The following is a 27288-nucleotide window of genomic DNA, read 5'->3' as shown; positions in this document are numbered from 1 at the left end:
CAATGAATGTCACAGCCCCAGATGGTGTGGAATTTGCACCCCAGAGTCAATGAACAGAAAAAAAGCTTCCCAGTAACAGTCAAATTGTGGAAAGGATTAAAAACACTAAGAAGGTGAAAAGAACTAAAAATTGTGGAATTAACAATGGAAAAGGTGAGGTCGGGTAATGAAAAGATTGATCAGGTTGGCATCTTCTTCACTTACCTTGGTAGTATTATTAATAAAGATGGTGGGAGCAGTGAAGATGTTAAAAGTAGAAAAGCTAAGGCTCAGTGTTTTTTCACAGTTTAAAAAAAAAAAAATGATGAATAGGAAGATAAGTTTGCAAACCAAGAGTAGAATATTGGAAGCTACAGTGATGACAGTTCAAATATGGCTCTGAAGCATGGGTGCTCCAAAAAGCGGATGAAAATTTACTAGATGTTTTCCAGATAAATTGCCTACAGATTGTTCTGTGTGCCTAGCTGACTGACCGTATTTCAAACATTAGGTTGTACAAAAAATGTGGTTCAATCCTGCTTTCTAGGGCTATAATGAAAGAAACGTTGAGATGGCTAGGCCACATTCTGCAGATGAAGGATGACATATTGCCAAAGATTGTCCTTTCTGGCCAACCATCTGGGGCTACAAAAAAAGCAGGTTGTCCTTGTCTGGGTTGGGAGGATGTCATAAATAAAGATTTAAAGGAAATTGGAACTTCCTGGGAGGGTGTAAAGAGGGAGGCCTTGAATAGATTAGGTTGGAGGAGAAACGTATGTAGCTATGTTGGCCTCAGGCAGCTTGGTGCTGCATTGAGTTATTATTAGTAGTAGTAATTTTAAATTTTTAAGTTTTCTCAATTAATTTGCAAGCTAAAACTTGAATATACCACTGAATGTAGCTTATTTTAGACATAACAGCTTAAATTAGATATCCTTCTCTCGGACAACACTGCCATTCTATGACAAACATTCAAATGGGATACATCCATTTACTTAACATTCAAATGGGATACATCCATTTACTTAGACAGTGAAATATCTAGACTTTTGTGCCTGTTTTTAATGCCTAAATGAATGGATTGATCTCCCAATTGAAAGTTTATTTTTTGGCACAGAATAGCAGCATGGTCTAAGATACCTAATTTAAGGTGTTACTTCGAAAATAAATTGTATATAAATAAATACATTGTATATGTATTGTAATGAGACCAACCAAGTCTACAACTCAAACTCAACATTTTGTTTGCAATTAGAAGACATAGAAAGTTTTGTCACCCTCATTGGAAATGTATTTTACATTTAGGCAAGATTAAAGTAGAAAACTTGCATAAAGAATATGAATGAACTTAGCCTTGTCATTGATCTCTTTCTGAAAAAAACATCTAATGAATAACCTAGAAGTTCATTATTTTATGAATGACCTGAAAGCTATTTATTTAGTATAAATATGTTAGTTTCGATTTTAATACTTTAGTATTTCTACTGGTGATGGTTGCTGTAAATGTGATTGAAATATCAAGACTTTTATACCTGTTTTCACTGCTAAATAAATGGATGCATCCCCGTTTGAATGTTTATTTGTTTCTCAATGTAGCTTAAGTGCTCTTTCTAAATATAATAACTGTTACCCCTACAAATGTGTCCCAGTTCTTCTCATAACGAGGCCAGATATAGCCATAGGGTGTACACAGAATTTACTGATTTTGTTGCTTTTCATCATTTGTTGTGCTTGCTACTCACTAACAGAAGTTCACAACGTCAAACAAGGAAATTTGAAAAGTAAAACAAAACAAAAAACAAGGTTTTGTATATAGCTTCGGGCTATTTATTGCCTTGTTAATGGAAGCTGGAAGGCATTTGCAAGGGTAGCAATTAGAATATTTAGAAAGAGCATTAAAAAGTACACCAGGTCCTATGTCCATCTTTCAGCTAGCAAATTAATTAAGAAAAAAAAAAACACTTACTCTCATACTAACCTAATTTACATGGTAGCAAAAATTATATTTGGAGAGTGCTGAATATAGAATGGAAAGGTGATACTCTTGTGGGTAATCCTGTATGATAACTAATCCTGAGAAGAAAGCACTATAATAAAAAAGGATAATCTTATTAGAGTGCTACTCAACAAAGAATGATATCCCCTCTCTAGAGGCCAAATATATAGGCTACTCCAAATTGTATATAGCCTATGCAGGACATTAAGTTGAACCTCCTTGAAGTGATGATTCTAGTACTGTTTTATTTCACAAGTTTAAATGGTGACATTATTATATATTACATCTTATTCTATATTTATCTGTGATTTTGCTGGTGACAGCCAACCAACAAAGGCTATTCATTTAAAAAATTTGTCACTGTCTTTGAATAATTCCTCATTGTTTTACCTTTCATTGTTTGCATTATAGAAAGTCAGTAGGGTCTTCATTGTTATTTGGGGTGATCATACCAACCTAAGAACAGCAGTTTATTGAAAAAAGGCAAATTTAAACAAAAAATCTAAAGGTCTAGTGCCCTTTCTAAGTAATAAAAGACATACCACAACAGCAAAGTGCTTATTTCTAGTAGTTTTGTCTCATAAAAGAACAGTTTTGGCCTAAACAATTTATCTGTAAAAGGAGAAGAGTAAATTGAATTAATAAACTTTCAAGAATGAGATATCTAGTGGTGAAATTTTTTCAAAATTCTGGGGGGAGGGGGGTAAACACAGAGCCAGAAACTGAAAAATAAGGTATCATGTTGTTTTGTGAATATTCTAATTGGTATAGACTTGTCAAGTATTTTCCTACCCTAATCACTTTCTAAGATAGCAAAAAATAGCTTGTCTAGAATTTTACAAAACCGTTACATTACTTTGTCTACATAGGCTAAACCTAGCATTAGAATATGGGGATAAAGGTAAAGAGTAGGGGTTATTGAGAAGGAAACAAGGTAAAAAACAATTCTTACTTCATAAAATCCAAAAACTAAGTTTTCACTTCATAAAATTTATTTTCAAGTCTTTCTATGGCACAGAGGCAAAGAAACTAATATTATTGCTTTTGTTGGCTGTCATAAAATTTGGGTTTGCTTTTTTTGCAAAGTGGAGTTGTTTTTTGCAACATTGTTGTTTTTTAGGGGATTTGCATAATAGGAAGTAAATGCATAGGAAGTGCAAAAACAATATTAATTTGCACTTTGGATTTTGGTGAGCAAATGGTTTTACTGCCTATTTTCATCAGAATAAAGCTCTGTGCTATATGACATATCACCTCCTCTGTTCATTCTAAAACCCTAAAATAAAGGCAAAACTCTTTAGAAATATCTTAATAATGGTTTTAATAAACCTGACCTTTAATAAAGGTTTGTATAAGTATGCACTTAAAACTAAGCATATAAGTCAAAACACTCTTTCAGAGGTCAAAGTAATCATTTAAGATAAATATATTTTCAAAAAAAAAATTATAAAAGAAGGCAAGTAATTATGGGCTTATTTTTTTATCTACCTAGTATAGATGGGTTTCTGAATTCTCAGTTTGAATAAGTGAAATTGGCGTTGATTTTTGTATAAATATTTACTATCAAAATGTTGAATTTTTTTTTAGAAATTCACACCACTTGAGTTAACCACAGAAACCAAATGCAACTAGAATATTACTCCAGGATGCCTCACCTACTCAATATTAACCAGTCTCAAAATATTGTTATGTTTTTGTATAGGGATTGCATATATCTGTCCATAAAATTGTATTAACTGCTATATATACTGCTCATGATTTTTATACTTATTTTGATACATGCCATCTAATCATTTTTCCACAGTTATTTGTAAATCAAAATTTTTACAGGACAATTCTCTTACTTAATGCTAAAAGAATTTCAATTGAAAAAATTTCTTTCTAAATAAACACTAAAAGAATTTCAAGTTTTATTTTTATGCTGAGCAGATATATTGAGAGTTAAACCTTTGGATTAGATACCAGTAACTCCTAAGATAAAAAATAATAAATTAAAAGTCTACCACAGCTTGACACCTTGAGAATTTAAATCACCAATCTATACCTACCAAATAGAAAAATAAAAAATACATGATTTGTTTTTGTTATAAGGAGTATTTTGACTCCTATACTTAGTTTGAAGCACGTACCTACAGCCTTCTTTATTAAAGTTCCTATTTCTCTGATAATTTTGGTCCTTATTCAAATATTTTAGGATGAATAGAAAGGAAAATACTAATAAAGAGCTCTATACTGATAGAACAAGCTGTAATGAATGTTTACCAAAATATCAAGGAAGACATTGACTGTGTAATGAACAGATATGGTGGGAGTAAAAATAAAGAAATAGACTTTTTTTTATAAAATTGCAAATCCTGTAATTTAAGCAAAATATATCAAACTTTAAAAAGCGGAAAGATTCACCACATCATTATGAAGATTGAAATTTTGATTAGAAGATTTTTGAGACTATGTTAACTTTTAAACTCTTTATTAAAACTCTATTCAAAAAAATAGTGATTAGCTAATGCTTTATTATCTATTCTTAAAACCCTTGTCTTAAATGTATTCTATGTTTTTCTATCTCCTTGTTCTATTTTTCTTGTTAGGCCTCTAAACAAACTATTAGTTAATGTTTAATACATATTTTATGAATATACAAGTTGTGTCTAATTCCTCATTTCCTACTCTTCATTACTATCATAATTAATTAGCAATGCCATTAGCCAACATGCTAAATGGTTTGACCTATACAAATAGTCACAATGAATGACCAATTTTTTTTACAATAAAAAGCTTGACTCACTTGCAATATCAATCAAAAGTGCAAAGACAAAGAATTATGAAGAATATATATTAAATATCATATTTTTTATAGATGGTGAACAGCTTTTTATTCTTTTATAGCAGGACGGTTTTCATAACTTATTTTTTGTATCAATATTTTTATTTGATTTTAGTTTCAACAGATTCATTAAGATTTTACCCTCACCAGATTTTAGATTAAATTTCTGACAATTTCCACTTCCTATCTATAATGCATAAATGTCAAGGTCTCCTTTAAATCACTAGTATTTCTTTGTTGGCCATTTTATCAAAGCAACCTATTATGCCCTGCTTGCTGCAATGGTTCTAGATTATAACATCTACACACTGTCCAAAATCCTTGCCTTTGGAGCAGATTATATGCCTTATAAGAAGAAAACTAGTGAAAATTCAAACATTTTCTGCACCTTTAAAACCAAAAATATAACAATTCTGAAACCAATATTTTCTTTTTTAAGTACAGTAAAATTCAAGTTAATTGACTTCTTGTTATCTTGGAAAGGGTTTAGCTTAGGAAAATGAAACTTTCAGGGGTGGGTCTACAGGCTAATGTTTGTCTTGGGAAGGTATTTTAAAGTACCTATCTCCACCAATTCTCTCTCTAGAGGGCCCTGACCTTTAAAAATATATGTGTTATAAAAGTGAAACCTTGCAAAATAGATCTTCTATTTAATTGAAGTGCAAAAAAATTGTTTTCAGCTCCATAACATTGCTCAATCCCACTTTATAAGGTTTTAAAGATATGTAAATACATTTCCAACATTTTGAAAAAAAAACATTGATATGGCTCAAAATTCTACTGAAATAACAGGAATTGCATTTTCAGAATTAAAGGCAGAGAAAAAGCAACAGGTAACTGAAAAATAAGGTAAAATGTTGTTTTGTCAAAATTTCAATAGGTATAACCTGTCATGTAGGGAAATTTCAGGGCCCTCTAGAGGGAGAAGGAGTGGAAGTGGGTACTTTAAAATACCTTCCTGGGACATAATTTAGCCTGTAGACCCATCCCTGAAAGTATCATTTTCCTAACCTAAATCCTTTCCAAGATACCAAGAAGTTAATTAACTAGAATTTTACCTTAAGTACTGATAGAATTATTTAAAATGCAGCAGTATTCACAATTTTCTAGCATAAGGTATTGGGTTTAAATCAAGATAATTAGCCTTAAGGGCTCAAAATTAATTTTACAAAGGATAGATTAATTAACATAGCAGCCTATGGGCTAGCTAGAAAGAGCAAAACTAGGTATGTGTTCACCAGGCCTGCTAGACAGCTAAGCAATGGAAGAAACTCACATTTTGACTGCAACTCTACTATACTTTTGCTTAATCTCTCCTAATGTGGAAATATATAGCCTAAATTGTATGTTGTTCATGTATTTCACCCTCCTTTTTTGTCATAGTTGAATCAATTTAAGCCTATGGTTACACATGACCCTGAAGTTATTACAAAAGCTCAACAAGAGAAACATATTGGAAGGATACTAGGGAAATATATAATTTGGGCTATATATTTGCACATTAGGGGTGGTGGTGAGGGCAAAGCATAGTGGAGCTGCAGTCAATTGTGCTAGCTACAATGATTCTGTATATTGGGAAGTAAGAATTTTTCTTCATATGTTTCCTTTTCAACAGACCCTGCTTTTGACCTTTGTTGAATAGGAAATCCCAAATTGTTAACTCAGTCTATATTGAGAGATGGGTTGATGTCATATTCCCTCTGTATTGAACATGTCTAGAACCTCCTGCTAGCCAAAACACGCCCTAAGCATATGAATGAGGCTGCCCTGATTTTGTTTTTAACAATATTGCGTATATTGCATAACTAAAGAGATTATCAAGGATAATTTAGACCAGCAAGATTAGGAACAGATAATCTTACTTGGCACTGAGCAGATTAAAATTGTTGCTGCTTCATCCTAAGTTGCCAAACATAAAATAAACCAAATAATCAGACTATAAATTGGGCAATATCCTTGAGAAAAGTTAAAAGCGTCATCTATCCTTTGATGATTTGATTGGACCCCTTAATTGCTGCATATTTGTTCTTTTAAGCCCTTTACTATGAAGAAATACTGTTCCAAGTTGACTTACAAACGTGAAGCTTACCTAGCCTACTTAGATTGCCAAGGTCTTTAAAAGCCCCGAGTCCACACGAATTATCTTTTGGCTGCTCTCTTTTGAAATTCGTCAGGCAGTGGGTCGAAAATGTATTGTCGCGTGTCAAGTTTCGGAACTACTAGAATTACCCTGATGCTGGCTATCTCAATTGACGAGTAGCTAGCAAATCACCTTAATTGTGTTTACAACCTTTTGCTGCAATAAAATAATCATAGAGAAAGGTTTAATTTGAACTGAACACTATGATAGCGAAAAAAACTAGGAAGTAGAGAAATAAAAAAGGGAAAAATATTGAAAAGTATATAAAACTAATCAAAACCCAGTGTCTTGGCCTTGGTATTTATACCTAGTATCTATGGTATTTGGAACAAAAGATGATGATCAGAATTATAAACTGCACATATTTTATGTCAAAAGGAAATGTTCCTATGTGTTGGGATATAATGATATAATAGGGCAAATAACAGACTTCATTTAGAAATTTTAGACATTTAGAAATTTTGGAAATTTTGCACACTTATGCCATACAAAAATATTTTCCTATTGGAAATAAATTTTTGTAAAAAAAAATGTCACTAGCACCAAAGTAGCACTAAAACTATTTATCTAACACCACATGCACTTAATTTCTTGCTTTCTACTAATTTTGTAAATTTTATACTATATTTTTTGGCATTGCTTGCTCTTTCTTGAACACAACTATCTGGAAATATTCTTTAAAATTCTTTTGATTTTTGTTTTCTTTCATTTATTAACCATTTTCCTTCTCCTTGCTTTTACGCCACGGTCAAGATAATAGACAAGCAAGTTTTTTTTTTCGTTAACAGTGGCTTCTGACTTCCAATAGTAAGACAAAGCATTTATTTATCAAATATTACCAGCTAAAAATAAAAAGTTAACAAAAATGAAAAATTTAGATTTTTGATGGTCTGGATGAAAACAAATAGCAAGCACCCTAGATGAATTCCGTCAGTTTAAACATTTTCAATGAAAGAGCGATACGGTCTTAATTTATCATTATATTTTTTTTTCTGACCAAGGGGCTTTATACAGAAGAAGTTGTCGTAGAAACCTCGAAAATAGCTCATTCTACTCGGAATTGAAAGTTCTAGCGCCCATTTTAAGGATCAAAACTTATTGGAAGGCAGCTAGCCCTCCTTCTCGCCTCTCATTTCCCCAAATACATCCAATAAAAATTTTCATATCGCCATTTTGTTCAACATAGTTTAAAGGTCCGGTAATTGTGCTTTTGAGGGTGAGATTTCCTCCATAACCCTCAGAACAATGCATATGAGTTATACTAGTTACCTATCGTTAACATATAAGGTTTTTATGGAAGGGGTGGTCGGACAAAATTCATAGGGGGATCATTGGATTGGAAAACAGAAGCTCTAGTGCTCTTTTTAAGTGTCTTAAGTGACTGGAAGAAATTTTTAGATAGCAATTTTGAAAAAAACAAAGGTCATGTTACAAAGCTTTCAGGATTGACACAAACCCCAAAATCTGGGGATAAGAGTTGTAAGTTATGCCCTGGGGCGTAAGAGGTTTTATGGAAAGAGTGGTCGCGTAAACTTTAGAAAAATTCTACTTCTCTTTTAAGAATTGAAAGTAATAGGAGGGGAACAAGATCCCCCCTCCCGAAGCACTTTTTTTCCCAAACGCATCTAATTGAAATTGTGAAATAGCAACATTGTTTAAAATAGTCCAAAAATTGTAACAATCCAGTTATAAATTCAGCAGATATAAATCCTTATAATCATTAAAAATCAAAACAACCTAAAATCATAGACAGCGCCATAGCCCTGCTGAGCTAAACAGCGATGTATTGTCTATTAATTTTTTTCTGGCCAAAGTACTTCGCATAGTAGTTATAGTTGTTGTGGAAACTTCGAACGGAGTTCATTCAATTGTAAATTTGAAAGTTTTATTGATCTTTTTAAAAGTCAAAAATAACTGGTATCTGGCGTTCTGGAATGTCACTTGAATCCTATTTTGTACCTTGTAGCATACGCAAGAATTACTCTGATTAGCAAAAAGCTACCAAAGGAAGGGAAAATGCTGACCTGGTCATACCTCAAGAGGAATTCTTGTTGGAAAATGAGGTTGAAGCTAACACAAGTAGTTTTTCACTGTTTACATGTGCTCGTGAGTTCAATAGTTTCATACTCATTGATTCTTTATTGATGAATTAAATTATATTTTTTTTTTCGTTACATTTGGTTTTAATTGGCCACTTTGAAAGAAGTTTATAAAGCGTCTTTTGGTTAATAGCACAAATATTAAAAAAAAAACTTTTCGAGATTTGAAGATGGATATATTATAGACAGAATATTTACATAATTTGGCTGAGAATGACACATTTACGGATGCTCCGGGGACGTATTCATGGACCGGAAAGCTGGCAACCCTGCTGATGATCCTTGGCCATTATCTTAGGAAGGATACTTTGCTGTCGTCCTTGAAGATTTTCAGCCAAAAGCAAAAGAGTTCATCTTGGAGAGGTGTCATTATTGCCTTTCGGACTAACCGGCGTGGGAAGACCTAAATCTAAGGAAGTAAGTCCACATAGGAATTCATGGCTTCAATCTAGTCAGAAGTCCTGGTACTTTTGGCATGTGCTGAAAGTACATGGCAAACTGTTGCAAAAGATCAATCTAATAGTGTTGAACAAATTCTGAACAGTGTCATCAGGATCTCACATTTTCGTTAGCTCGGGGAGTGAAAAACTTGCATAGCAGTACAATGAACGAAATCAGTATTGCTCGAGCCAATTTATATTCGCACATGCTAATAAGAGGGCAATATTTGTGTATTTTTTTTTGTTACTTCTCTGATTTTAACGCAATAATTGTGCTACGCAAAATTTAAAATTAGAATGATGAGAAACTAGTTTCGAAAACCTATAACACTAGTCTACTCTAAAGTTTTCTCTCTTAATACCCTTTGTCTGTTCGTTTCGTTAAGTTTATCATAGAGACAAACCATTTGCGACCCAGAGGTTTCATTCCAAGAATCAAACCTTAAATCTTTACTCTGTTTGGTTATCATACAATTTAAGTTTGACAGTTAAAAATAGTCCAACTAACCAATTACGTACGCGATACATTATTGGAACTGTAATCGTGTATATTTTCACCCGAAAATGTGACTCTGGTGTTAGCCTTAAGTACATAGAGGGTGGATGGCCCATTCAATATAAATCAGCCATGGCATGATAATAGGGCCTCAACAGGTACTTATTATTCAAACTCACCCACTAATCTTAGCCGTCTTAGGAGCAGAAAATTATAAGATATGAGGGCAACTAGAACAGGTGTTATTCTACTTCAGTTTCTTTTTTTATGATACCTAAAGATTTGGGGAATTGATAATAATCTATTTCATTTCATTGCCAAAATATGTTATTTCAGAAAGATGAAGTAACTTCCAAAAGCTAGTAAACGAGATGAATCAAGCGTTGGTCCTCTACAATGCTTATAATCTCTAGTTTCAAGATCTAATTAGCTCTAAGCACAGTTCAGACTAATCTCACTCTAATCTGTAGATATGATGTAGATAACCAATCTAATCCGTAGATATTAAATATACCAAACGTATATTGTTAACATTGCAATTTGATATTTGCTTCATGCCATGAATAATCCTTGTTAGCAAGGAAAAGCGCGAATTTTGAGTTTCCACATTCTGGGAAAAAATTATTATTGTCATTTTTTGAAACAGAAATAAAATTTAATTTTTTCTTAAAAATTTATCTACTAGGTAATCACCCCTGTAAATTTCAATGGGCTGTCTACCCGGTATCGTTACAAAAATGGTGGTTACAAGGCTGTTTTTCTGAATAATTGTCTATTCCCAATCGATATGAAAGGGAAAGTGTTTTAACTATAAGAACAAAATCAAACAGTTCGAGGTAACGAACTGTAGTAAGGAGCGACCCGGCTAAATAGTAACCGAAACTCTAAAAAATAGAATTTTGATACCAATAGTTACATCAAAAGAATAGTATTTTGAGGCTGATTTTAAAAATATACAAGTCTCATCAAGTTTAGTCTTGTTCATCAAAAGTTATGAGCCTGAGAAAATTTACCTTATTTTAGAAAATAGGGGGAAACACCCCCTAAAAGTCATAGAATCTTAACGAAAATCCCACCATCGCATTCAGCGTATCAGAGAACCCCACTGGAGAAGTTTCAAACTCCTATCTACAAAAACGTGGATATTGGTATTTTTTGCCAGAAGACCGGTCACGGGTGCGTGTTTATTTGTTTATTGTTTTTTTTTTTTCCATGGTGGATCGTATCGAACCAGTGGTCCTAGAATGTTCTCATTCTAACGGGAATCAAAAGTTCTAGTGCCCTTTTTAAGTGACCAAAAAATTGGAGGGCATCTAGGCCCCCTCCCACGCTCATTTTTTCCCCAATGTTACCGGATCAAAATTCTGAGATAGCCATTTTATTCACCATGGTCTAAAAATCTAATAATTATGTCTTTGGGGACGACTTACTCCCCCACAGTCCCCATGGGAGAGGCTACAACTTACAAACTTTGACCAGTATTTACATATAGTAATGGTTATTGGAAAGTGTGCAGACGTTTTCAGGGGGATTTTTTGGTTTGGGGGAGGGGGGTGGGGTTACATGGGATCATCTTTCCATGGAGGAAGAGAATTTCAATGAAGGGAGCGCAGGATTTTCTAGCATTGTTTAAAAAAACAATGACGAAATAAATACGAAAAGTTTTTTCAACTGAAAGTAAGGAGCAGCATTAAAACTTAAACGAACACAAATTATTACGCATACAAGGAGTTCACCTCCTCGTAATACCTCGCTCTTTACGCTAAATTATTTCAACTATTTATTCTACGGCCTTTGTGATCCAGGGGTCATTCTTAAGGAATTGGGAAAAAATTAATGCTTTAGTGTAAAGAGCGAGGCACTGACGAGGAGTGAACCCCCTCATATACGTAATAAAACATACGAATATAGAAGTTCGTTACGTAAGTTAACTCTTAAGTTACGTATATTTTTTACTAATGAAAACGTTCGTAAAAAATTAAAGTTCTATTTGCCTTTTTAATCAATCAAAAAATTGGAAGGCAACTAGGCCTCCTCCCCCGCTCCTTTTTTATCAAAATCTTCCAATTAAAACTATGAGAAAGCCATCTAGCCAAAAAAATTAATATGCAAATTCCGTTTTAATTATTTTTGTGCGGAGAGCCAAAATCAAAACATGCATTCATTCAAAAACGTTTAGAAATTAAATTAAAAAAAAAGTTTTTTAACTGAAAGTAAGGAGCGAGTACGAACAGAAATTAGTCCGTATATATAGGGAGATTTTCCTCCTTAACGTCCGCTCTTTACTCTTAAGTTTTTTACTGCTTTAAAAAGTAGTTAGAGAAAGAGAAAGTCACACTTGGCCAATCTGGAGGTACGATTTTAGAACTTGTTAACCGATTCCCAATTGTCTGTTTGTAGATCACAGGCGTTACAGAACCAGCATAATGACAGATTGGCATAACCAGTAGAATGGATATGCACTTTTAGGGTTTAAGATTAAACTCCCGTCAGTAATATTAAAACTTTTCTAAATAAAGCATTTTTTTCCACGGAGAAACAAGTTCGACTGATTCTCGACGTTCTTCGTAAGCGGAAAAAACTCACCTAAAAAAGCTGTGGTTTTTGGCAGGGGATTTTCAAAAAGCGATCTGTCCAATCCAATTAAATTACGATTACTTTTTGTCGTAAACTGTGACGTTTCCAAGTGAGATGCGGTTTTTCTACTTGGGATGAAGACGAACTCATTCATCGATGTTTCCAAAAAAAGAAACAACACAGAGGACATTGAAGAAACTCTGCTAAATTTAATTCTTTAATTTTTTATTTATTTGTCATCAAGCTCATCAATGTTAATCTCTCCTTGTATCTTTTGTGCCAAACATAGCAGTATAGTTCACGTGATTTATATGCTAGACACGTATCCAAGAGTTCTTTTTGAGGGGGAAAGTTCATATAAACTCAGAAAGGCAGATGAGTCGTACGAGAATAAGGCACGTTAGAAGAATTTTGGCCCATTGAAGGGGAGCAGGTGGATCGAAATGGGTACCAAACCCACAGGCGCTCAGTTCTTTGTAAACTACTTCGGCCGGGAAAAGCATTTTGTTCCAAGATGAAGTCCAGTAAGTTTAGTACTCTGATTAGGGAACATTTTTTATTTCAGATAATCTTTAAAATACAAAAGTTACAACTTCTTTGAAGGTTATACACCAAGAAAAATACCCTAAAATAAAATAGCTTCTTGTACAGCTCGGTATACTTCTACAAACTATACATCAGCAGTAGGGACACAAAAAAGAAGAAAACAGAGAATGTTCATACACTTTAAATGTTATATACGATACAAATAAAGTATAGCTTAACCTACGTTCAGCCTCACAAGAAAGCACAATATTTGAGCGGGTTAAGGGGAATCATTAAGACGCTTCACAGGGAAAAATGAGCCAATGTTTCGTCCATAATGAAATATTCAACGAACCTACATATATTAGCTCTAGACTTATTCTGTGATACATTTAGATGATTAAAAGTATTACACAGATAAGATTTTTAAACTTTAAATCTGACATACAATATAAAAAAAAGTATAGCTTAAGCTATGGTAAGCCTCACAGAAGAATATTCAACAGCTTGTAAATGCTAAACACAGATTTATTCCATGCAACATTTAGGTGATTAAAAAAATTATGGACCGTTTGCATTTTTTAGTAATATAAATAAACTTTAATAAATAGTTACATTTTCATTTAGCACAGCAATTGCGTATTAAGTTTACTAGAATAGAAATAATAACAGAAATAGAATAAGAAATAAATAAGATAAAAATTATCAAACACTTTCCCTAGTGGTAGGCTTTCCGGAAACTGGTAGCATTGACCTCTGCGAAATGTAAGATTTAGAAAAAAAAAAAACCAAAAAAAAAACCAGCAAATCACTTGAGAAAGAAAGAAATACACTATCTTTTCTTTTCAAATATACTTCTTTTTTCATAGTTTCTACATGAATTTATACATATTTCAGCCTGAGATCAATCTTCACTGAAAAATAGTTAAATATCTCTATATAGTCCATATTTTTCCTTAATTACTAACTTCAAATAATAAATCTATAAATTAAAAAATGTAAGTAAACAGACTACAGCGAAGCTTCCGGCAAGGGTATAGGGCAGGGGAAGTCAGCAGAGGACTTGGCTTTTTCACATTAATCCATGTTAAGCCAGTCTGACGTTACAACGTTTATGCCCGTTTATATACACATTCTGCACCCTAACCCTTTTCTATAGGACTTGTTTGTGTGAACCAAAGTGGATCAGAATTAAGATGACAGTTTGACAATTCCTGCTTGTCTGTTAGAATGCAATAATAGTTGAATTTAATAGCCAGGTTTTATTCACTACAAAAGGAAAAATGAAAATATATGTAGTATTCACTACAAAAGGGTATGCTATTTTTATGGAGCTTTCTTCAGAATTATAAGGTACATTTTGTTTTGCATTTCAGGCTATACAGGCAAAAGTGCCAAAATTACCAAAATTAAGTCGCTCAGCAATTCGAAGGAAGAATACAAAAAATCAAAATTGTACGTTTCACACTCTAGTAAGATAACGAAAGTTCAGTGATAAATCACCAATAATTCTTGTGCAATAAATACGTTTTCAAATTCTGTCAACATCAAAGTTCTGTATTTTTGTCCTTTGCAGTCTATCATAAAAAGAAAACATTTATTTTATTGCTGAAATTACAAATTGCTAACTAAAAAGGACAATTAATTCCTTAATCCAAACCACTTTGAACGGTATAAAAAACTTACATGAATATACAAATACAATGGGGGTGTATTAGTCCTATATTCATCTTGAAGCTGGTGCATTTTAGAGATTGGGGTGCGATGGGGGAGGCGTACTTAAACATAATTTGCAATCAAACCTAATGAAATAAAAAATAGCAATACTTTAATATTTTCTTTTAGATCTCTGTTAGCACTGACACATTTTAAGCAACACATTGCATAATTTTTATGAACAAAAAGGAAACATTTAACATATGACCTTTTTAGGAGCAATTTTTAGGAGCAAAAAGGAAACATTTAACATATGACCTTTTTAGGAGCAAAAAGGAAACATTTAACATATGACCTTTTTAGGAGCAATTTTTAGGAGCAAAAAGGAAACATTTAACATATGACCTTTTTAGGAGCAAAAAGGAAACATTTAACATATGACCTTTTTAGGAGCAATTTTTAGGAGCAAAAAGGAAACATTTAACATATGACCTTTTTAGGAGCAAAAAGGAAACATTTAACATATGACCTTTTTAGGAGCAAAAAGGAAACATTTACCATATGACCTTTTTAGGAGCAAAAAGGAAACATTTAACATATGACCTTTTTAGGAGCAATTTTTATGAACAAAAAGGAAACATTTAACATATGACCTTTTTACATATATATACTTATATGACTTCTTAACCTCTCTGGCTTTCTTGTGATGCAATAATCATGAAAAAGGGAAATGAATAGAAATAATCCACAAGGCAAGAAACAGAAAGAAATTAAAATCTCAATAGGGGTGAGTTATATTTACAGCAATCACGATATATTTAATAAAGCAGTCTTTATGTTTTGATCTAGCCAGAATTCTATACCAAAACATGGATGTTTACTTCGGCACGTGTGTAGGGACGTCAATTGGGGGGAGGTGACAGTCATCACCCCCATTGATTTTGAAAGATTCCTTTCTCACATTCATTCAAAAAACCACTGGGCTGAATTTGAAATATCAGAATACTAGACTCTAGAACAGAGTACTTAAGGCCCACTTTTGTGCCCATTTAGCTTGACAGCAATGTCAATGCTTGACCCTTTCTGACCAAACCTAATCTCATTCATTTTTAAAAAGAAGCTCCGATTGGTTGAAGTTGAATATGTCTAAACAGAGAGATGCCTAGTTAGGCAAGCTTTAGAAACAGGGTTTAGCTATTGTAACTAATATCAGCCAAATATCAGTTATGCATGAATCAGAGATGCCTGGACAGATATTTCAGGCTAGAAGTGTCAGTCTACACACTGGAGTATAGCTTAAAGGGCATGTTCATGCTGGTTGAGTGAGAAAGCAATCAGGTGTTCACAAGTAGATAACCGTCGGTCATAATTCTCCTTGAATTATTATAATTGACAAATCATTTCGGTTATTTTATTCGATTATCATAATATGGACCACTGGTATTATAAATAGCTGTACCAATTATACAATTAACTGGGCAATTAGAAAGCGATAATGGCCAGCTGACACAGAACACATAAGGCTATAAGTCTATCCTTGGAATTCTTTTTTATTAAAATACTTTTTGAGTCGCTGATATGTCTAGATCTTCCTTTTCTTGCCTAAAAATAAAACTTATAGAGGGAGGTCTACACACCCCACCAGAATGCCACCCCAAAATCAGTTGTATATATCAGTAGCCATTCACTACAAGGAAAAACAGACACAAACTAAATATTTTGGTTCAAGGGGGAGGGGACGGGGTGGTGTTACGACTATACAAAGGGTGGATTTCTTTGTGCAATTAGACACTGTCTTTTTTTTATTTTAGCACTTTGGGCGTGAACAAATGTTGCACCCTCAAGCAAAAACTATGATGAACAGAAGTCTCTAAAACACAGTCATTTAAACTGGCAGATAACACAGTTAAAGGTTTTCTTTCAAAAATTGTTATTAGAAAATGAAAAAAAAATTATAAATTTATTTATACAATAATATATCTCTTAAACTAATGGCTAGTGTCTACTGAACTTTAAGCCTACAACTACTCTACTAAATCCACTGAAAGAGTAATAGAAAAAGTACCTAGCGAATAGCTTGGAAAGACGTGGTTTGGTACTAGTTTACTTGATCAGCATGCAAAGTCTAATAGGTAAAATACACAAATATTGATGACATAACTGACATTAAATGCTGAATCAATCAAAATATGTGCCATCAATATATTTAAAGAGTATACTGAAATCTTAACATTTTTTTTTGATAAAAAAATTCTACCTGTAATTTCAAATTTATTTTTCAAAGCTTAAATAAATTTATTTCTGATATGGGGAATTTAACTGTTTTTTACTTCGTTTGATAAAATGCTGATCAAGTAAATAACTTTTCTAATAAACCCAAAATTCAAATTATTTTGGCTCAAAAAAAACTTGTCGAGTAAGTAAGGAGGTTATACAGGGTATTTGCTTTTTCTGATGCATTATGGCATCACCAGGACAATTTGATTCATAATCAAAGGCAACAATTTGGTTCACTATTGTCATCATGTCCAATAGATGAGTATCACGGTACCGCTCTCCAAGAACACGACACAGGGCTTGAACAAACCAGGAACCGTTGGTTGTGTTCCGCCATGAAAAGAACCCTGAAAAAAGAATTTTTTTTAAATTGTCTAAAATCAAAGACACAAAAATTTTTCTTACTCTTACAGGGCTACTTGGGTATTTCAGTACGAAGACTAGAACAGCTTATGGACTAGGAATATACATGTGCATTTTAGGACTGACGCCCTTTGAGACACCCTAACTAAACTGGGTTTACCCCTTGGTACTGACCTGAAAAGCACGTGTGGAGGGCTACTTGGGTATATCAGCACGAAGGCTAGAACAGCTTATGGACTACTTAGTTAATGCTAAAACACGTTACAGTAAGAATGTTTTGGCTAGACTCTATAACGCTTACACAATCCCTCATGTCCTAGCCCAAGCTCCTTTTTGGAAGCTATTTACCATGACTGATTTACGGACAATCCGTAAGCTATATTACAAGTATGCAAAGTATCTTCTAAGACTTTCTCTTTGGACTGTGGCAGCTACACAGCTACAATCTATTTGTAGCTGTGGACCAACGATTTGCCGAATTTGTTTCATCTCCAGACCGAAGCCACCCATATTATAGTGCGTTTACTTAGTATTGTTTATCATAGTCTGATTTTTCTTTTTTTTCTCTTCTCTTTTTTCGTTTACTCCATATGGGCACTTTTATGTCATTTTATATGGGTCAATAGAATTATTGATTGATGTAGTTATATAAAAAGTTATTTTACTCATGTAGCCTACATATGCTTTACAATGACAAAACATTTTAATGTATGCGATTAATTTCAAAATCAACAACTTTACCTTTTATTTTTTTAGTCTCTCCCGATTTTTTTTAGTCTCTTGCTCAGGGACCGACAAATAGGACACAAATGCAACGAATCTATAACTAGCTCAAACAAATTAACTACTGATGTTTTCATATACTTGTACTTAGGCAGAGACAGAGTTTAAACGGAAACCAAAACCCTCTCCTCCCAAAATATACATTTTGTATTGCAGAAAGTTTCTTAAGTAACCAATAAACAACAAAGACTAGACAGTAAAGTCATAATTTAAGTGTTCTCACTATTGTCTCTTTTTTCGACCAAGATGTATTTTGGCTTAAGGGCATATAGACAGAAATTCTCATAATTATTATTTCTATTCTTTTTAACGTAAAATAAAACTAATTGAACATGGGCGAAGCCATTATTTTTATCACTATATTTACCATCTGCCCTATAAATTAGTGTTTAGACATATGTTTGGCGGGACCTCCATGGCAAGACTTGCATGGTTAGACATTGAAGTCTTGCTAAACATGCAAGTATGTGCCGCCTTAAGGACAGTCTTTTGTATCCAGTGACACTGAACATTTAAACTTTAATGCTAAATTTGAATATCTTCATATTTTGAACTAGTTGGAAGTTCAGCGAGAACCCAGTAAACAAACTTTTTTTGATGTTTCGGACAAATTCAGTGAAAGAAAATGAAATGTTTTACAGCAAAATAAACTAAAAAGAAAAACAAGTGCTTTTACTTATGGTTGTTTTAACTAAGTAGTTATAATTTTCCTGGTCAAAGAATGACAGGCCAAACCTTGAACACGATGTAATAGACTGATATTCATTCCAGTCGTTGAAAGGTGTTACCCTTACCAGTAAAAAGGCACGTTATCAAAAATTTCAGACATTTTCTGTTGTATCAAATAGACACCCTTGCACGAGTTTCAGATGACCTATTACAGAGGAACACTTATTCGGAATCCGCAATTCGCAAAAATGTAGGGAGGAAAGGGCGATGATTCTATATACATATATATATTTTTCTAATACAGACACAAAAAAGTATTTTTCTAAACCTAGTGGAGGTTTTGTTTTTTTCTCGATTTTTTCCCAAGGAAAATACCAAAACGAATATTGCTTTTCGAATATTTGGGAAGCTAACTAGTTATTTGGGGAAGGAGTTACTAGTTATTAGAGTGACATTTAACATCCCCTCCCTCCTAAAATAGATTTCTGCATACGCATATACAACGGCTTATCAGGCTTCGACACTGGCCCGCTTAAGGATAAAACAAATTATTACGATATAAAGAAAAGTAAAATATGGGAGATAATGGGTTAGCGGGCTCGCATCAATTTTGAAACAGCAATATTTTCATACATAAATAACATAGATTCTGGTGAATCTAAAAAACAAAATAAAGACAATGAACATGAACAAAACAGGCATTTCTATGCCAAATATACACTCAAACAAAAAGAGGAAATTAAATATTCCGAAAATTACGAATAATTTCTAATAAAAGAAAGATAAAACTAGAAATAAAAATAGATAAGATACAAAAAAAATAAAAGACAATGATTTGCTTCTTGTAGGGGCGCGATAGGAGGACTATTTTCCACAAATAGTCCCCATATATTTATGCAGGATTTACCTTTTTTCGAAATTGTCTCCCTATAAATCCTCTTCTAGGTGCCTGAATGCATGATTAATCAACAGAATATATGTACAATATACTCCTTTAGTTATTTTAAGAGCCTATTACTAAACGAAAAAAAAAAAAAAAAAAAAACGACTTTTAAGCCAGCCATTCTTTATCTATTACAGGAAAGCCCTTTTTTGAAGCTTCTGCCATGCAGATTCATAATGACCCAAGCAAATTTAAAGGTTAAAGAAGTGAATAACGGAAGAACCGCTCTCAAGAGATAATAGACATGATTCATTACAAGCATCTATTGGGCTTCACGAACTTATTTTTTCTCCAAAACATAAAAACCCTTTTATTTTTTCCATGTCAAAAAAAAAAAAAAAAAAAAAAAAAAAAAAAAAAAAAAAAAAAAAAAAATGCTCGTCTTATTCAGGAAACGTGGTTTTGTTCTGGACACCCAAACTAAATTTGAAATTCGTTAAACAAACACAAAGCTAAATTAGTATATAGCCTTATCTATTATTTGCTGAAAAATGATCTCATACGGTGCACAATAACGATGACCTAAGTGTTGTTCGGTTATAGCGATAATTCTAGAAGTTTAAGATTTTATCTAAAAGATAAAAAGCAATCCCATTTGGATACACAAGTTTTACCTTTCAAATAATTAATGATTGAACCCATTCGAACCCTGGTTAGCGAGGTATATTATTTAGTGCTGGTTAGCGATAGACTGAATCTTCAGGATTCAGTCTATCGTACTAGATGTGGTTATGAGTTGGTGTTTCACCAACTCTCAAGTTGGTGTTTATTATTACCATCTTAACATGCCATTTAACTTTACCACAAATAAGTTTCTGGCAAGGCGCTGACCTCATGATTAATGAAAAACATGGACGTGTTTACTATATATAGCTTTTTTGTTTGAAAGGGACACCCAGTAAAGTAACACAAAGAAGAAGAAGAATAAATTTTAAATTTAAGTGAATATTTATTTCTAACGGATAACTCCTTAGGGGTAACCTAGTGAAGACGCATGGATCAAGTGAAAACCACCTAATGAAGGCCTAGGAGTGACGCATGGACGGATAATAAATAGACATATATATTTATTAACAAATGAACTAATATCATTTTTATACAATCATAATAAGTGGGGTTAATGCCAGAGTTGCTCTCACCCAATTGGACTATCTGTCTTGGCTTTTTCTACAATTAGCCATGACTTAATGCCTAAAAACTATTCGAGTTGAATTCAAAAATCAACACAAATTAAAAACTGCGTTTAAAAAATGTCAAGTGAGGAAGAATCATCATTTGGAGATGAATCAGCAATGGTAATTATTATATCGATTAACCTTAATGATAAAAGTTTGTTGCAAAAAAAAGAAAGAAAATCACTTGAATTTCTTACTCAAGAACTATTATACACAGCGTTCAGGGCTTCCACTTTTCGGTTTCAATTTTCCCTATTTTTATATCAATTTTCCCTAAAATTCCTTATCTTTAGATCTGATTTCTCCCTAGAAAAAAGAGATTTTCCCTAAAAACTCCTTGTCTTTATATCTGATTTCTCCCTAGAAAAAAGATATATTTATCCTTAGATTTCCGTACAATCTACACGAAAACCGTAACGTAGAATCAAAGCGTTACTTTTTACTTCGGATAATGATAAACATAAAATCTTTTACACTATCGAGAACACATAAAAAAGTTCAAGTAAGTATCATCTCCAGCACTAGCTTTCGATATGCTGACAGTTGATGAAGTTTCATCTTCGTTTTTCAACCATTAACTGACTCGAATAAGTGAGCCTAGTGTGACGTTCTCGAAATTATTTTGGATGTCTGTTCTGATTGATTTCAGGAGACTAAACAAACGCTCAGCTGGTACATTACTAAAGGGTAACGAAAAGATCGGTGATATGCACTTCCGCAATTCTGGGTACTTGATTTCACCACTGCGAGTCTTCAGACCAAGTATCTTCAGCCAGTAGTGCTCAACTGACAGGTCTTCAGCATGGGCATCTCCCAGAGAAAGCTCAGTGACATAGGTCATTGCCCGAGATCTCCATTCTTTGTCCGTTTTTTTGGACGCAACACTTTTCTGTTAGGACAGGAAATCTCGCAAATAGTGGCCTTAGAGATTTTGGCTTCAAATTTCTTGCATTCCTTGGTTCAACCAATGCCAAAATGTCTAAAATTTCGTCTTCAAACTTGAAATTATCTCTAATCTGCTTGATTAGAACTATACAATAGTTTCGACAAGACTAGTAAAAGAGATCAATATTATCACTGGGAATTATTATTGTAACCGAAAACAATGAAATAATTGAAATTAGGCCCTTATGAGATCATTTTTCAGCAAAGAATAGATAAGAGCAGGATCTGATAAAAATTTTTTTTTATCGAAAACACAAAATATTTTAATTTAAGAAATACTTAGACCAGCTTCATTCTTTTCTGTAACTATAAAATAATTTATTCTTATATTTATTTTCTAACTGCAGCCAATAACAAGAATGACGAAGAATAGCAAAAAGATAAAGAAGAATAAATCGAAAAGCCAAGAATTATTGAATGCATCTATATAACTGTAAGTAAAATGAATAGCCTATAGGACACACCAAGTCCACCAACAAAAAAGAAAACTTTTAGCACTTCAAAATAATTCGTTCCCCCGGGGGAGGGGGGGGGCTGTCCTCTGTTAGGTCTTTATGATAACATTTGAATCAATTAAACGGCCCTTATTTTGTCGAAGGGTAAAAGTTGTGGTTCAAAATTGTGTGCAAGTTTTTATCTTTCATATGAAAATTTAAATTTTACGGGTTGTCATCGGAAACAAAATCAATGTGGTCAAATCAAAATCAAAGGATAGATAGATAAAATACAAAAAATGGCTATTACAAGTCCAGAAGCACCAAATTCGAATAGAACCATTGGTAATTAATATTCATCATCTGATGAAACCATTTTCGGGCCACCCTTTCCCCCATAATAATTCTTCATTTAGCTCAGACTGGCGCTCTTTTTGCTGTATAAGTGCTGCCTTAAAATAAGAAATTGATAACGTATATAAGGACATGATTCCGGGTTGAGTTAACCCTTGACCTTGCCTGACCAGGCCATCTTTGGAAAATACTCTAAAAGTGGGGAGGGGACACAAACAATTTTTCCTAGGCTAAAAAAGGGGGGAGAGAGTCATATTCCCTTTCAACTATTCAGGACAAATATTTTTCAACAATTATTACGATAGTTATTGATCAAAGAAAAAAATTAGAGACGAGTTTCCTTTATTATACTCTGTTAGAAAAAGGGATCAACAATGCAGATAAATCATAGCCTGAAACAGTGTTTATCGAAGAACCTAATGGTGGTGAATTCTAAGTTTTTTCGAAACAGATATATTTAGGAGGGGCGGGGAATCAATGCCATGAAAAAAGTAAATCTTTTGTAGACACTTTTTCTCAGGGGGGGGGGTGAAGTATTACTATTTTACAAGGCATAGGAGTTTCGAACTAATATTGCTAACACAAGTTTTTATGTTGTGCGTAATTTGTTTGCACTTTAGAAGGTCAAGCCAATTACAAGATCCTTGTTTTTTTTTTATTATGTCTGTTTTTCTATTTCGTAAATAACAATTAAGCTTTTACCTGGAATTGTTGAATAGCAAATCAAAAAGTCGGCATGGCTCGGGATTTTGTAGGAGAACGAACCCGAGTCTGTTTCAGTGTTGCCACGGAGGGTAAGAAGAGTTCCTGAGTCAAGTCGATCACCTTGGCAGGCCTTAAATATAAAATAACCAAACTATTATGCATAACAAATAACAATAGTAAACAAAGTTGCTATCAATTTAAAGTCGGTATGGCGTTACTAAGTTAGATATGAGCATTTTTCTCACGTGAAGAGTGTTTTAAGCATGGTTTGCTTAAAATACCGTTATTAAATGTTTATGGTCTTCTAATTTCTTTGACTGAGACTCGCATGAGAACAATGAAGAATTACTGAACTTAAAACAGGAGTGCACCCTGAATTGCAGCTAATGGCACTCTCATTCAAGATAACCAAAGATCTTGTATTATTAGACTCTGACTATAAGTAAAATTACAATGATAAACCTATATATACCCATATATATATATATATACCTCCCAATGAAACCCCCCCCCCCACAACCTCGTATTTTCCCAAATACAAATGATATTAATTTGGAGATGGACATTTATTGTCGTACGAACTTCGAAAGCAGCTCATTCGATTGGAAATTGACAGAGAAAGTGATCGGAGGGCAACTAACTACCCTCTCTCTCCCACAATTTCCCCAAACACATCCAATCAAAATTTTGAGATAATCATGATAGTCATTTTGTTCAGCGTAATTAAAAGGACCGGAAATTATGTCTTTTGGAAAATATTTTTTTTTACTTTCATGGGAGGGATATTTTAAAGAATTACAATTATACTTCCAGTTTGCTATATGGTAAGGTCCACAGGGTTGCGTCAAAATTACCTACCTAAAAGTAGGAATACATTCTGAGCGTCGGCAGATGAAATTCTCCTGAGGCTGGTTGTCCTTCGGCCTCGAATAAAAAAATAAAAATAGATGAAATCTTATGGATTCAATAGGAAAGTTCACTTCACTGTCTGAAAATTACCCTTGTTTGGTTTTGTCTTTCTCTGGATATTTTGTTTTTCCTTCTTTTTTTTTCGTCACATTTGGCAACCATGTTTCTATATTCAAAATTCTGTTTCAACATCTGCCTAGATCTTTGGCTGAAACTCGTATCTACAATTGTCCCAAATACTGTTTCTTCATTTACCAATGACGTGCCCGGACTGCAGCCATGCTTGGAAAGTGATTATAAAACTTTTAGATTGATTAATTTAGCACAGAAGCCCCATGGACAAATAAAACTAACACACACTAATTAGCCCCAAAGACCACAAAGTAATAATATTAATTAAGCCAGAAAATAATAATATTAACAGCACACTAAAAAAGTACAACTTTTTATCACTTATCAAAATAAACAACACTTTGCAGACCTGAAAGACCTATACCCCCCATATACCATGTCTATCCAAACAAACTGATAGGCTCGTTGTTTAGACTTAAGGTCCCTTCTTTGGTGCTAAATAAGTAGCCATAAGTCACATACAGCAAAGAGGGCAAACTTCAACTACTTCAGTTCTTAGGAAGTAGCGAAGAGGTAGACAAGATCTTTTTAACTATTAAATAAAAAAAACTAAATAAATTAAAAGTTTTTTGTAACTGAAAGTAAGGACTGAAGTTCGTTTTAAAAACTTAAAACGAACAAAAATTACTCCGTATATGAAAGGGGCTTTTCCTCCTCAACACCCCCCCCCCCTTTACGGTGAAGTTTGACTCTTTCTCTTAACTCTACTTTTTAAAACAGTAAAAAAAAAACTCTAGCGTAAAGAGCGGGACGTTAAAAAAAAACGCATCTGTGATCTGTCTTCTGGCAAAAAATACGAAAATCCATATTTTTGTAGATAGGAGCTTGAAACTTCTACAGTAGGGTTCTCTGATACACTGAATCTGATGGTTTGATTTTCGTTAAGATTGTATGACTTTTACGGGTGTTTTCCCCTATTTTCTAAAATAAGGCAAACTTTCTCAGGCTCGTAACTTTTGATGGGTAAGACTAAACTTGATAAAACTTCTATATTTAAAATCAGTATCAAAATGCGATTCTTTTGATGTAACTACTAGTATCAAAATTGTATTTTTTAGAGTTTCGGTTACTATTGAGCCGGGTCGCTCCTTACTACAGTTCGTTACCATGAACTGTTTGATTTCTGTACGTTGAGCAATAAATAAGACCCTTCGTTAAGACAATGCTTTTCAAGGGATTTTCTATTTCCTGTAGTCGACCTATATATTCAGTAACATCATTATTTCAGCCAATCACCAATTTGAAACAACCATGTGACGCAACCGTTACTGAAACATCTATTTCTCAATAATAAGTTGGTATTCGATCCTCCCAAGAGTATAGGTATTTTTTGGCCTATAACCGGCAGGCTCTACAGTTAATTCATAAAATGAATTCTTAAAGATTATTTACCTGAATAAAAAACAGCTTAGGCTTTCCAGCGAGGGTTGGGCACCTATCCGCTGTGAAGGAAGACCAGAGTATTTCGGGTTTGTAGCATGTATCCTTGGCAAAAAGAATGCCGGCTTCACCGTGAGACAAAACAGTTATCATAAGGGTGTCTCTTTCAGTATGATCTTCTTTTGATACTAACAAAAAAAAAGAATTTGTAATTGCATTTAGACAAATATTTCCCAAGACTGCACTTGATTTACATTTATATATGATGTACAAAAATACGACAATAAGGACAATTTTATCTCATGGCTGTGAAATAAATAAAATAATATAGCTTGAATATTTCAAAGAAAACTGGTTGAAAATCAGCAAAAAATCAGCTGGGAACATATAGGCATCAATCCATTTGAGAAGGTGTATCTTTTCTTAGAAATTGTAATTATGTTTTGAAATCAATCACGGACGAAAATTAATCTAAAAATTTTATAGTTTTGCAACGGTAAGAGAAAAAACAAAACTTGGAAAAGCGCAATTTTTAGGTCTGATCAGACCAGATGGGTCCAGGGTAAAACATTTCAAATTTGATGTCCTTGACCCTTTAATGACTGATGGTAAAAGTGTAGTCAATATGGTTAGGCAATTCTCAAGTTTTATTAATATCTCCTAGAAAATCGTTTCTCAGCCGTCTTAGGGCTATCACCCCTGAAATAGGTCAAAAATAAAATCAGTCCTCTTGAGAAATTCTTATAGTAAGCAGTAATAGGATCCTAATAAACTGTTAGACCAGTTGAACTCAGTTAGTAATTGATTGATATGTACCTATATATTTTTCAACCGTGTCTCTGCCCTTATATCAGGGACACCAATTCACAAAATATAAGGGGGAGGGGGCAAATGTATTTTTCAAAATTTAAAAGGAGGGGTGGAAAGCGATGCTATTGTTGTTCCATTTTTTAAAAACAAAATACCAAAAAAGAATTTTTCATTAAAAAGGTGTTTTTTAAAATATGAGGAGAGGGGAGGGGGTATGTAGAGGACAACTACCCACGTCTAATTCAACCCCTAACTTTGAATTGCCCCTGTTAACTAGCAACATTCCTTTGACAAAAGAACATAGTAATAAAGACACACTCACATGCTTTGAGTACAACTTCGATTTCGCCGAGCGTGAGATCGTTATAGCAATAAACATCGAAGTCTAATTCTCTTAGCTTGAGGAACAGCTTATCTCGGTCAACGTCGGTACCATTTCGGGGTCGAAGCGAAAGCGCAGGGCTAAAGTCTTTGTTGTTGAAAATTATGGCCTTTCCTCTTTTAGAGTGCCGCATATTGTAACGTAAAGCATCTTTGGATATTGGGGCCTTGGCCAGATTATGCTGGTAGTTGCTTTCTCGTTCTGGCCTGTTAATTATTGATCAATTATGTTTATGCCTTGTACACTATACCAAAGAGTATGGGTAACTGATAAGAGTTGAATCTTCTGCGACTTA

At 33.5% G+C, this 27288-nt stretch overlaps 1 protein-coding gene and 1 long non-coding RNA gene across 2 annotated transcripts in view; one reads left to right on the top strand and one right to left on the bottom strand.

Annotated features, from left to right (window-relative positions):
- Positions 1-13093: 13093 nt before the first annotated feature.
- Positions 13094-27288, bottom strand: part of LOC136036682 (caspase-1-like) — a 30576-nt gene continuing 16381 nt past the window's right edge. Inside the window, exons 3-7 of the mRNA XM_065718993.1 lie at positions 26934-27199; positions 25814-25989; positions 23378-23510; positions 15386-17356; positions 13094-15000 (exon numbers count right to left, since the gene is read on the bottom strand). Coding sequence (XP_065575065.1) covers positions 17121-17356; positions 23378-23510; positions 25814-25989; positions 26934-27199 — 811 coding nt within the window. The 3' untranslated portion in view covers positions 13094-15000; positions 15386-17120. The remainder of the gene's footprint in view (positions 15001-15385; positions 17357-23377; positions 23511-25813; positions 25990-26933; positions 27200-27288) is intronic.
- LOC136036683 (uncharacterized) overlaps positions 20383-27288 on the top strand; it is a 32453-nt gene continuing 25547 nt past the window's right edge. The window contains exon 1 of the long non-coding RNA XR_010619765.1: positions 20383-20428. This is a non-coding gene — a long non-coding RNA (uncharacterized LOC136036683). The remainder of the gene's footprint in view (positions 20429-27288) is intronic.

This window comes from Artemia franciscana, chromosome 15 (genome assembly GCF_032884065.1).
Source record: "Artemia franciscana chromosome 15, ASM3288406v1, whole genome shotgun sequence".
Lineage (NCBI taxonomy): Eukaryota > Metazoa > Arthropoda > Branchiopoda > Anostraca > Artemiidae > Artemia > Artemia franciscana.
This window is presented reverse-complemented; position numbering and strand designations above follow the sequence as displayed.